This window comes from Nannospalax galili, unplaced genomic scaffold (genome assembly GCF_000622305.1).
Source record: "Nannospalax galili isolate Female #2095 unplaced genomic scaffold, S.galili_v1.0 scaffold917, whole genome shotgun sequence".
NCBI classification, from domain to species: domain Eukaryota; kingdom Metazoa; phylum Chordata; class Mammalia; order Rodentia; family Spalacidae; genus Nannospalax; species Nannospalax galili.
The window spans coordinates 1834311-1846595 of record NW_008340972.1 but is presented as its reverse complement, the minus strand read 5'-3'; the positions used below and the strand labels follow the sequence as shown (position 1 = coordinate 1846595).

Sequence of the window (12285 nt, the reverse complement as noted above, 5' to 3'; positions counted from 1 at the left end):
CATACACATAAAATAAAAATAATAAATAAAATCTAAAAAATTCTTTATTTGTGAAACTGTCATTAAGAAAAATATGATTTTGAAGAAAGGAAGGGATGAATGGATGAAGGAAAAACCATTCTTGGTAGATTGGGTTGTTGAAAATAACATGTTACATGCAGTAATGAGTCTGTCTCACAGAAAATTCAGGAAATCTTCAAATGTACAGATGCATATATAGTTTTACAGCCTTGGCATTTTGGTTTGGTATTGTTTATATTTTGTTGTATATTCTTTTATCTATGAACCACATGTCTATTCTTAAATATCTAGAATGTTCTCTACATACTATTTGCTGGAATGTTGCTGGAATGTTATGGTTAGTGTTTACTCCTACCTCTAAAAGAAAAGACAGATTCAATCACCAGGAAGGCCGGGTGCAGGTTTCAGTCCTTCGAAGGCCAATGTCAATGCCCTGAGTCTCATTTTATTGGGCCATTCTGCCCTAACCCCTCTACCAGAATGATGTAAAGAACACAAGACTCTCTGTTTGAAAACACGCACAGCTTTTCTAGGCTCGAAAATTAAACCATAAAAAGTTTGCTGAAAAAAAAAAAAAACCTTTAAAAAGCTCCTTAAAAACTCACACCATAATTGCTCCCCACCAAGCGTGGGCACTTGCTAGCTGCAAGTGGTGGCACAGTGACAAATGTATCAAAACTGAACGCGGGCTATACTCAGAGAAAGAAAAAGTCTTCCACTGGCCATCTGTGAGAATAAGGCATGTGGCCATTAAATGCAGAGGCTGTAAATATACACAAACTCCATGAAGCAAATGGCAAAAAAGGACCAAACTTCAAGCTCAAACAAATCAAAATGTTTAATGCATAGTTACCACTGCTGGACGAAAACAGCTCTGATCTTTGCAGTCTGTAAACTCGGCATGTATTTCAATTAAATACCCCGGAAAGGAAAGAAAGAAATGAAAAGACACAGAAGAAAAACCCTTTTTAACAAAAGGCTATAGACGGCCTGGACTCAATTTCCCGAGACAAACAGCCCCTCTACCTTGCACCAGCCTGTCAAGAATGTCGATTGGAATTATTGAAAGTCTGACATACAGGATGATGGATGGGTGATGACATAATACCTGTTCGCCTTTTTTTTTTGTTGTGGTTTTTGAAAACTGGCTGCTCTGAGCTGATAATATTCACCAAGGGTTTTTTTTTCTCCCCTCCCATCCCATAAGAGGGCTTCCCTAGCTAAGACACCGAGAATTAAGGTTTTGTGAATGGAAAACCAAAGGAAAGAAAACCTAAAGATCAAATGGCAACCCACACACAAAGTGAGCTGGTTTAGGTCTCCTAATAACCACGTGCCTGGAAGGCTGTTCCCCATCCACTTCATACACATTTTCAGAGGACAGAGACTCCAATCATAAAAAGACAAATATTCACCCTCAGAAGTTATGTAGTTTTTAATTAAAGTCACCAAGTCATGATATGGAAATGTAAAGATTAAGGTAATGTAGAGCAGTTTCATAAAAGGAAATTATTATTAATCACTTGTGCAACTTCTGTTATTTTAATTTGTTCCTAGGTAAATATAACCACAGGGTTGAAAAGATCAGGGTCATTTTACATACACACATATACACACATAAACACTGATGCATACATTAGCTAATTCACACATATACACATTGACGCATTCACTAATTCACACACATTCACACATATACATAAAGGCATACACACAAATAAACTAATTCACATATACACACATTCATATACATACACTAATTCACATACACACATAAACACATACACACACTATTTCACATACACACATTTACACATATACACACATAAAGACACGCTAATTCTCACACAAACACGCTAATTCACACACACACACACACACACCAGTAGTCATATTGCTTTTACATAGGCATGGATGAAAAGATCTCCCTTAGTTCCTCTAAAGGGTTTACCAAACATACCTACCTCCTTTCCAAAGTCTTCTCTGACAATTGACAAATGTAGTTCTAATTTCACTCTGTAATTCACTTTAGCTCAAAGCAACATTTACAATCGCCATCTAGAAACCATTAATTGAAGCATCTTCTACCAAAGGGAGACGTGTGTTCCTTCCCGCTCACTATTTCAAAGCAAAGCCCGTAGCGCAGGATTTCCTTGCGGGCCTTTCTGTTATCTTAGGGAGGGAGCACGTGTTAAAGTGGAGCTGTATGCACTGTGTCAGTTTCTGAAGAGTTAACACCGCTGGCCCCATCCATCAGAAGGCCAGCGAAGCATGGGTAAACATGATGGATGTGAAATTATTACAAGGCTGTCATCCGATACACTTACTGCCATTTGTAACTAATGCCGGGAATGACACCCTTTTTTCATTATTCAACATCCACATTAAGTCAACATTGGTCACTGTCTGGAAGGGTTTGGCGCTCTGTTGAAGGAAGGAACAGGCCGGTAGCAGTGGCAGACAAAAAGGAGCTCGTGGTAGAAGAGACTCGGCGTGGGAGCAGACACAATCTACCCGTTTGCAAATTCCCGTGTGTTCTTGGGTCGAGCTTCTTAGGAATCAGACTGACAAACACTGGTAAAGGAAAACTCCCTGTTCCAGTCCTCGCTGAGTGAATAAGGATCTAAAACACGAATGTCCTGGACCACAATATTCACCCTACTCTAAAGAAATTTGCAAAGGGTTTTTCTTGAACCTCAAAAGTAGGCTTTTCTCCCAGCAATTATTTGCAATTGTAGATGAACTCCTACCATGTGAATGTGTTTATATTGCAGGTGTTGCAGACCAGTTTGGTGAATCAATTCTCTACTTTAAGAAACATATGCATCTATTTGCATGCTTATTTCAATGAGTGCCATCTGCTTTACATAAGAAAACTGAGCAGAAGTCCGTCTCAGTATACATGGAGCATATCTACGAGCTCAGGTTTTACCCACCACCTACCATCGATAAGGTATGAAGTCCTGGGTCTGTAAAGTGAGGTGAGGGAAAAGCGTCAGGATGAGGAAGCAGAACCCAGGGTCAGGAAGGCCAGCTCTGAGAACTCCGATGTCACCTTAGCCTTTTCCTACCCAATACCCACTTGTCCCTTCGTTTCTTCCCTACTAATATCCCTGTTGATTTCAAAGTATCTTTCCATCTCAGGGGAAATATGTTCTCTAATCAGTTGCACATAATGATTCATGACCCACTTTAAGCAGTCTTGCCCTAGGTCAGTAACTGCCTTAAAGGAAGGTATTTGACCCAGTTCTAGCTACAAGATAGTTTTTGGAAGTCAGCTGCCAATGTGAGTGGAGGGTGAATTTAGCAAAGAGAAAATAGCCCTTACCTGAGACCACTAGCCTTCAGGATTGTGGGGAGTTAGACTGTAGATACATCAACCATTTTGTAGTGAAAGGGAAGAACCAAGAGTCATAGAAATTTTCACCCGTGCGGCCGATGAACTAACAGCATCCGTCCATCTCCTGTTTCTGAACTTGATGACAATTAACCACTATTTGTTTACAATCCTGTACTTAGAGTTCCTAATATGTGTTGAGAAATGTGTTTCTAACAGATGTGACCGCACAGGTACACTCCTCGTAGGAAAACCACATTTGGAATGAGAGAACCTTCTAGACAGGTTTTCACTTCAGGTTGAGCGCTGATCCTCTGTTGTGGCAACACTGCCTCATGGGTGGGATCAACACAACCCAAAATGTGGTTCTTAGGATCTCGTATTACAGACAGATACTGCAACCTTAAGATCCAGGATCTGCTGAGCACTCATCTGTCTGGTCAAGTCTATGACATGTCACTGTTAATGAAGGAGAGCCACCAGCCCTCCTGTTTCTACCTACCTGAGAAGCTGTTTTTTCTACTAGTAACAGTGAGATTTGCACTATAATGTTATGTGCAGCAGAGCTCTATGGCATAAGATAACATTATATGAATATACAATCAGTCTATAATTAACCAGAGATGACAATTATAAATAACTCTGTGTCCCAGAGTTTCCAAGAAACCTGACATGCACAGTTCTGGGGTATGTTGAAACACTTCCAAGAAAAGTAAAGAAGTGAAAAACCTTTCAGACATCTTCAATTAAAATGCGTTTCAGTAAAAAGGACTTTCATGATGTGTTTTGGTACATATCTGTAGGAAAACATTTGTCCCCATCTTCACACCTCTAATTGTTTTTACTGGCCAATTATAGCTCTGTAGAACTGAGACCTGCTAGTTGGGGCAACTGTGCTTTCCAGAGGTGAAGAAAAGCTAACAGGCATAAGGTTTGAGTACCCAAGGAAATGGATCTCCAGGACAGGACTCCACTTATCCGGATCTGGGGTCATGTTGTCACCCTCGTAGACGGGTACATAGTGTGAGGCCCATATTTTTTCTTTCCTTCTTGATGCTATCCCGTCTTTTGCCATCTTTCTCTTTATTTCTCTGTCATCTCACATCCTACAGACTTTTTACATATTAGGAAGTTATAACATTTTATTTTATTGTTTTCAAGTTCTATTGTGTTCGCTAATTTGTGTGTGTGTGTGTGTGTGTGTGTGTCTGTGTGTGTCTGTCTGTGTCTGTGTCTGTGGTGTGTGCATGTGAGTTCAGGTCCCATGGAGGCCAGAAGAGGGAATTGGGATCCCTTGGAGCTACAGTTACAGGCAGTTGGAGTTGCCCAATGTGGCTGCTGGGGACTAACCTTGGGTCTACTGAGCCATCTCTCCAGCCTCATGATTATTATTTTAGACTGACAAATATCCTTTTTATGGACCTTTAAATAGCATGAGAAGATGATAGTGGGAAATATGAGACAAATTTATGACATACTCTGCCAATGTCCCTCCAGAATTACAACATGAAATTTGTAATTTTCATGAAATTACAACATGAAATTACAACATGAAACATCTGAATGGACCTTGGATAAAACCAAATGATTTATTTTTGCACCTAATAGAAAGGCAAGAACTGGTAGTTTAACGGTACAGAGAGCATCCTGATGTTAACTTTGTGTAGTACAAATGTCCACTTCTGTTGACAGAGAAAAATAATTGGTAGGCCCTACTAAGCAACATGGTGTCTTCACCCAATCCTGAGAGATGGACTCACACATACAAATATTGTAATTGATACATTAATAATTTGACACACACTGCCAGCAGAGGTCATATGTCATGGTTCAAACTACACTTCCAGCACACAGAACTGTCCATAACACACAGTAGGTGCTAATGTTGAAGAATGCTGATTGACAGACATAAATCTGCAACGAATATCATGTTCCCTTATGTTGCAGAGACTGACCATTGCAAAAATGATAGCCAGGCTCACCCAACTGAAAGGCAATCACACAGCATGGTAATACCTGCTGTAGAAACCTCCAGCACACCCGGTTTACTTCTCCACATCCGAGGGCTGTGAGGGAGCTGATTCAAGCTCTTTGGCTGAGTTCTCTTATGGAAAGAGCTTGCTGTACTATTACATCACTGGAAATGGCTTTATTTTCATAACTTCAGGTTTTCACTCCAAACCAACAATAACATGATTCAAGATTTAATTATGGGGCTGGAGAGATGGCTCAGTAGTTAAGAACACTTGCTGCTCTTGCAGAGGGACCAGAGTTTGGTTGCCAGCACCCATGGTGGGTGGCTCACAACTAATTGCCTGTAACTCCAGCTCCAGGTGAACTGACACCCTCTCCTGGACTCCACAAACATTGCACTCATAATGAGCACATACCCCCCCCCAAATATATATACATATGTATACATATTTTTAATCTAAAAATAATTTAAAAGATTTAATTATGTAGGAAGGCATGGGTGAAGCCATTGAATATTGAATTTGAGACAAGTGGCAACTCAGTTGGCCAATGACTTAAAAAGCAGATTTAAAGAAAATAGATGTTGCGAACTCCACTAAAGAGAGAGGAAAATTGAAGTTGTAGCTGTCAACAAGGGCAACAATATTCCTGCAACTCAAACAAGAGGTGCTAACCAAAGAGGTGTAAGGAAAGGCTTGTGGAGGAAGGATACGTGGTTTCTGCTCATAATGAACGGGCAGGGGACAGAGCGAGCGGGCTGCTGCACCGCTGTTACTTATTCAAAAGGCCATGGAGTCACCAGTGTCAGCAGAGTCATGTGTTAGAACAGCAGCTGATCTGTATTAGAGAAGATTAACTTGCTTTGCCGTGGCGGAGGGCCTGGATTATTTTATGTACTCTGGTTGCCTTACAAGCCGTCAGCACAATTATTGCCCTCCGATGTGAATGACTGATCTGTAACCACAACTAAACAGCTTGCTGCTTAGGGGCCTAGGCGCTTCACGAAGATGAATTTCCATACCATCAAAGTGCTTTTAACAGGCTCCCAGATCCAACCACAAGGCTATTTTGCAAGTATATAGAACTCAGGATGGGGGCTTCCTGTCCAACAGGATTTGGTCGGTCGTCACTTGACAATTCCCAGGCAGTACTGGGGACACAGGTAGCGTTGTCTCAGCTTTGGAGGATTAGAAAAAAGGGGGTACAGATGCTCACTGAATGCAACCAACTGCTGTATCCACAGCTGAATTCAGCACGCTTAACAAATAACAGCAATTTAGCTCTGCTTGCGAGGAAATGGCCTGAGTCACTTTGCATTAGCATCTGACCAAGCGCTAAACTTGTTTCTACATGGGGAGAAGGGAAAGGATTCTCTGCTCTAGCACCCTCTCAAGAACGTTTACATATTTGAATGTAAATGTCTTTATGCTAGCTATCACTCCTTAGAGCCGTCACTTTGCTTTCGTTCCCCTTCCGTTCTACCACCGAACTTGAGAAATCTTTTCACCATTGCACTGATGTCTCACTTAGGCTACAAGGCTCTGAAGGATGCAGGGATACAGGGATGTAGGGATGGAGAGGAACCCCAGGATGCAGGGATACAGGATGCAGGGATACAGGGATGGAGGGGGACACAGGGATGAGGGATGCAGGATGGGATACAGGGATGCAGGGACGCAGGGATTGAGATGGAGAGGGACACAGGGATTTAGGGATGCAGGGTGCAGGGCTATAGGATGTAGGGCTACCAGGATGCAGGGATGCAGGATGCAGGGATACAGGGATGTGTTCTGACCTAGCTGCTCTCTTCCCCCTGGAGATGAAATTGTTTCTCTATCCTGGATATTTACTCATGTGTGGACCCGAAGAAACAGTTGTGTTGGATCAACCTCACATTTCAGCTGTATTGTAGCTGAAGGTGATAACTACCCAATCCCACATGAAACCTGGCAAATCAGAAAGCTCTCCAGCCAGCAAGCTGCTCATTCTGAGCAGTTCCTGTGTGGGTCCCGTGCTTCCCCAGCATGAACTTCTAAATGGCTGCTACCAGCTGACCAAGCTCCCTCTTATCTACAGTACCCGTAGGATGATGGAAAGAGAACACAGGAACTCATCAGAATTCCCACTCAGGTCTTACCAAAATAACTCCACCTCTCCAAGCAGCCTACAATGGCATGATTTGTTTTCTAGTAAAACACAGCATATTCCTAAATACAATGACTTGAAATTGCCAGATCGTGGGCAAGGTCAGAAAGACGCTTCACTCGCTCTGGGTAGAGCAAAGTAGGGCAGACTATTCAAATGCACATTTCTTTTATGATAAAGTCAACTTTTCCAATTTTGCAGCTGCTAACACTTGACAGTGGCAACATCATGACAAGCTTGGAAGCCTAGCTACTTAGGATCTGATGTGGGTATCATCCAAGCTTATGCTGATTAAAGAAGATTCAGCATTTTCAAATCCAGCTGATCCCCAAATACAAGTTAAGCATCCCTGGAAGGCAAAACTTTTAGTCAGGCACAGTGTTTCAAATGCCACTTCATTTTAATACAAACTGGTGGTATAAAGGCTGACATTAATGGACAATAATCGTCAGGAAAGTTTGGTGATGGATAAAGTTACGAAGCTTCCAGTTGCCCCATGGTTTTGACTTGGATGGGCGCCGGCTCTCTGCATGGATGGGAGGTGGGGGGGGGGAAGGGAGGAGGGAGAACCATCATTTCGAGGGCGATAAGAAGGAAGGATTGAAAAGCACTTAGGGGTGCTCCTAGAAATACGGTCTGCTGCAGTCTGCACTAACCTTTTCTGTCCGGCAGTTGTTGAGACTTATGCTATTTACTACAGCCACCTTCCCATCAAGCGCCTGCTGCTCCCGCCTGAGTTGCTCCTTCATCTGACGAGCTTCTTGGATTGCCTTGGTGACAGCATCATGGTCATTTAAATAACCTGAGGATGAGACACATTAGACACACACATGCATGATTTTTCATCGTGGACATTACTTCATAATGGGGTAATGGCTAGGATCTGGCACAGAATAATTTCTTCATGGAAATTGTCTGAAATACACGAATGCGTGCATACTCAGTGATGACTGATTCACACAGTTGCAGGTGGCCTAGCTGCCAAGCATCTGCAGTAAAAACATAAAGTCTGAGCCACTCATGGTTGATTCCAAATGCAAGTTTAAGATAAAATTTTAGCTAAAACTTTTAGTTAATACCTGAATATTTTGTTTTAAGATTTATGTTATTTTTAATTGAGAGAGAGAGAGAGAGAGAGAGAGAGAGAGATTGCTTGTCTGTATTTGCTCCACATGTGTGCAGTGCCTGGGGAGGCCAGGAGAGGGTGTGGGATCCCCTGGAGTTGGAGTTTCAGGTAGTTGTGAGCTGCCCAACATGGATGCTGGGAAGTAGAACCTGGGTCCCCGAAAGGCTACGGTCAGCACTCTTAACTGCTGGGTCATTTCTCCAGCCCCAATACTGAGTATTTTAAAGCTTAACAGTAAAATCTTTTAAACTTTTTGAGTCTTTTTTTTTTCTTTCTGTCCATGCAAGGATCACATGCATTCCACCATCAGATCTAATGTTAGTCATTACCACTATGATTACTGAGTCTCTCACAGTATCTGAAAAGCCAGTTCAGAGTTGGCGGATAGTACAATTAGGATTGTTACACTCAGATGGAACAAAGCATTGTTAATTGACTCGAAGAAGAGCCTTTTCCCCCAAATCCACTTACTGTGGGAATAGACCACAGGTGGTAATGGTTGGCAACAGATCCATGCTTCTAATAGCAGAGAGGCTAAATTTCAAGCACAGAATGTGACCAAAAACCTGGAATTGATACCAAATTGTGGATACTATTAGCTCTAGTCACACTTAATTCACACTCTTTAATAAGTTGGTCAAGGGGCCAGTTTGGGTCTGAAACTCCACAAAGCAGGGTTAGTAAATGTCACAGCCAAAGCAGTTCTTTTCCAGTTTGACAGGGGGAAGGAGCTAACATAATTTAAACTTACTTTGCTCTGCACTGCTGGTCATTTATTCACTGTTGATTATTAGGCCAAGTTGTATCATCTTAGGGTAGAATGGATTGGGGAATGATACTTTCTGGAACATTTGAAGGATGGGTACTATCACATCCTCCTCTCCCTATCTTTTAACTGGGGCATAAAATGGCATAAAATGAATCTGTAACATGAAATTGCCCAGAAAAGGACTTGTTTGTGACATGAGGCTAAATCTAACCAGATCCATTGGTGAGTTGTGACAGATGGAGGGACTGTGAGGCAGAAGGCAGGCACTAATCACACATAAAATGACCAGCTTGCCTCAACATGTTCCATGGATTCCAGCAAACTTTACACCCTAATCCATTTTTAGAACAAAAAACATCTGGGCCATAAATCCTCTAATCTGCCAAAACACGCTATTAAATCCCACGATTTGTTGAAAAACACTAAGATTAAAGAAAGGAAATATAAAATGGCTAACTGCCGTGCTAGGAAAGTGTTATTAACACTCTTTCTTTGTCTCAATTATGAATGTTCTGGTACTAAAAAGCCCAGTCTAATCATGTCAGATTACACATCCTCCTGGTACTGCTCTTCTGTCTGATCTGCTGATTGCCAAAACACATCAAATATTTCCTTGCTGCTTAAACATTTCTACAGAAGGAACTGATGTGAGATTGGTGTGGTGTTTATTGAGGGACAGTTCCTCGGTGGTCCACAGGTTCCCCACTCACTGTACTTGACGAACCCTGGTCCTGTACTGGGGGGTAGGGGCGATGGATTCTGGAGATGATACAAATGGGGAATCTTGAGAGTTGCTATTTTGCCTTTCAGAACTAATCACTGGAATTTATCCAAAGAATAAAGTGCGGCTTCATTCAAACACAGTATGAACTGAAAACAAATGATTTAGACCCAGGACTCTACTGTACGGTTAATATTTGTTTCAAAAGATGGTTCTGTTTATCTTTCTAATACCCTGACTTGGAAAGCTTGAGCAATCTTCCCCATTTATTAGTTTTCACTGTGTTCTGTTTGGTTGCAATTCTAGAAAGAGACCCGGCTCTTCTGTGATAACCTGAGCGTGCCTGTTTTGTACGATCCTGGGAGGGCCAGCCTGCATGTCTCAGCTCCTGACCCCCGTTTGCATTTCACCTGGCAGTGTGTGTTTTTCGTACTCTGTTTAGTTTCCCTGTGGTCTGTTTAGCTTCTTCAGAACACAAATATATTTGAAACGGTTTAGCACATGGCGTTGAATAAAAGCATGAATTCTTTATGCATTTTACAGTCTGCCAAGATAGCACTGTGTAGGAAAATGATTAATATGGATGCAGGAGAAATGTAAATTATGACAGAGGTAACTGGAAACTTGTGTGCCACAGACGCTACTCCAACTTCTGGGTATGTGGCCTCAGGTTGAAACAAGTTTCCTCTGAGATAAACTGGGTTGCTTTTAGAGACCCATGAGTTCCAGTTAGAGTGCTGCTTCAGAGTCTAAAGTTTGTATCTGCTCTGCTAAATCGTAAAGCCATTCATATGGTCCAGAGTTCAACCACAGCAAGCGTGTTTGCTGGCTCGTTATATTTGTTCTTATCACAGTCAACACATCCCTCCCCCTCCTCCTCTCAACACATGCGCTTGGCCTGAGTTTGGAAAGAGGAGTCAGGTCCGCCCGCACCTTCCTGCCTTCACCCTCTCTCCAACCCGCCGCTACCTTCATCTCCCTCCCCCGTTTCCTGAAGTGGTGCCTAGTTTTCGGTCATGGAAAAGGCCCTAGATCCAAGTTCTAGATTTTCTTGGTCTCCTTTGATGGTTCTCATTTGTAAATCATCAATCATGTCTTTACCACCTCAATGCAGACGGTCAAGGCTGTCTTCCCCCCGTATAAGCACATCAAGTTTTCCCGAGCTCTGTTTGTCCACTGTCTCTTTTTGCCTTATAGCCTTCCCCATTCTCTCTGTCCTCTCTCCCTACACAGTACAATCTCTTATCTGCTTCCTTGGTCTTTGAGTGACCAGGCTCAGAGGCATTCCTTTTTCATCGCTGGGGAAAAATCCCTCTCCTCACTCCTTAGATTTTCCAATCAACAGAAAAAAAAAATATGTGACCTGTGCCAGAGAAGGTTGAAATAATGTCAGTCCCACTCCAACTGTACACACGGTTCACACTGTATTTTCTAAGTCTCAGCTGTTTCATTGCTTGCATGTAGATAACACAGTAGAGCATGGATGGCGTCAGGGTCAGAGCATTAATGTGGTCTCCCTCTCACAATAGAACAAGAGTGACTGGCAAAATAAGAATTGGGGGACTGGGCTCAGATGGATCTGGGCTTCTGCTTCTTGGAAAGTGTGAGAGTTGACAAATTCCAACACTCGATCTCTCTGAGTTCCCACCATGCTCACATGTAAAATGATGTAGCTTTGCTGGAAGGGTTAACCGAGAACACACCTGTGAGGGGGGGCGATGCCCTGTTCGTGGCCATTTTTCCTCTTTGGTGCTCTTGTTACCGAGCTTTGACCATGACCGTGAAAATGCTGAGGGCATGTAATTTCTTGGTTGGTGCTGAAGTTCTTAGTGCGTTGCTCAGCGGTCGAGGACTTACCTGGCGTGTACAAGGCCCTGGGCTTGATGCCCAGCTGTGTAAAACAGCAATCAGTTCAGTGAAATTCAAGCCGGTTGAGCAGAGTTCAAAATGATGTACCCAAGTGGTCATTTGGTCAGTGATATTCTTCTTTTTTTTAAATTACAAATTTAGGTAGGAATTTTATCTCTGAGTAGGCTCAGAAGGGAGTGGGTATGTGGAAAAAGCATAGTGAACTTCCAGGAGGGGGACGAGAGGCCGGTATGACCTCTAGGTAGTATTTCAAGTGACATAACTGATGCAAGAAATTTATATCTACAAGTTTGTTAAATTCACCACAGTTGGTTTTAAGAACT

General features: G+C 42.4%; 1 protein-coding gene across 1 annotated transcript in view; it reads right to left on the bottom strand.

Moving 5' to 3' along the window:
- The window catches only part of Sox5 (SRY-box transcription factor 5), a 446577-nt gene that overhangs the window by 19511 nt on the left and 414781 nt on the right, over window positions 1-12285 (bottom strand). The window contains exon 12 of the mRNA XM_017798952.2: window positions 8134-8279. Coding sequence (XP_017654441.2) covers window positions 8134-8279 — 146 coding nt within the window. The remainder of the gene's footprint in view (window positions 1-8133; window positions 8280-12285) is intronic.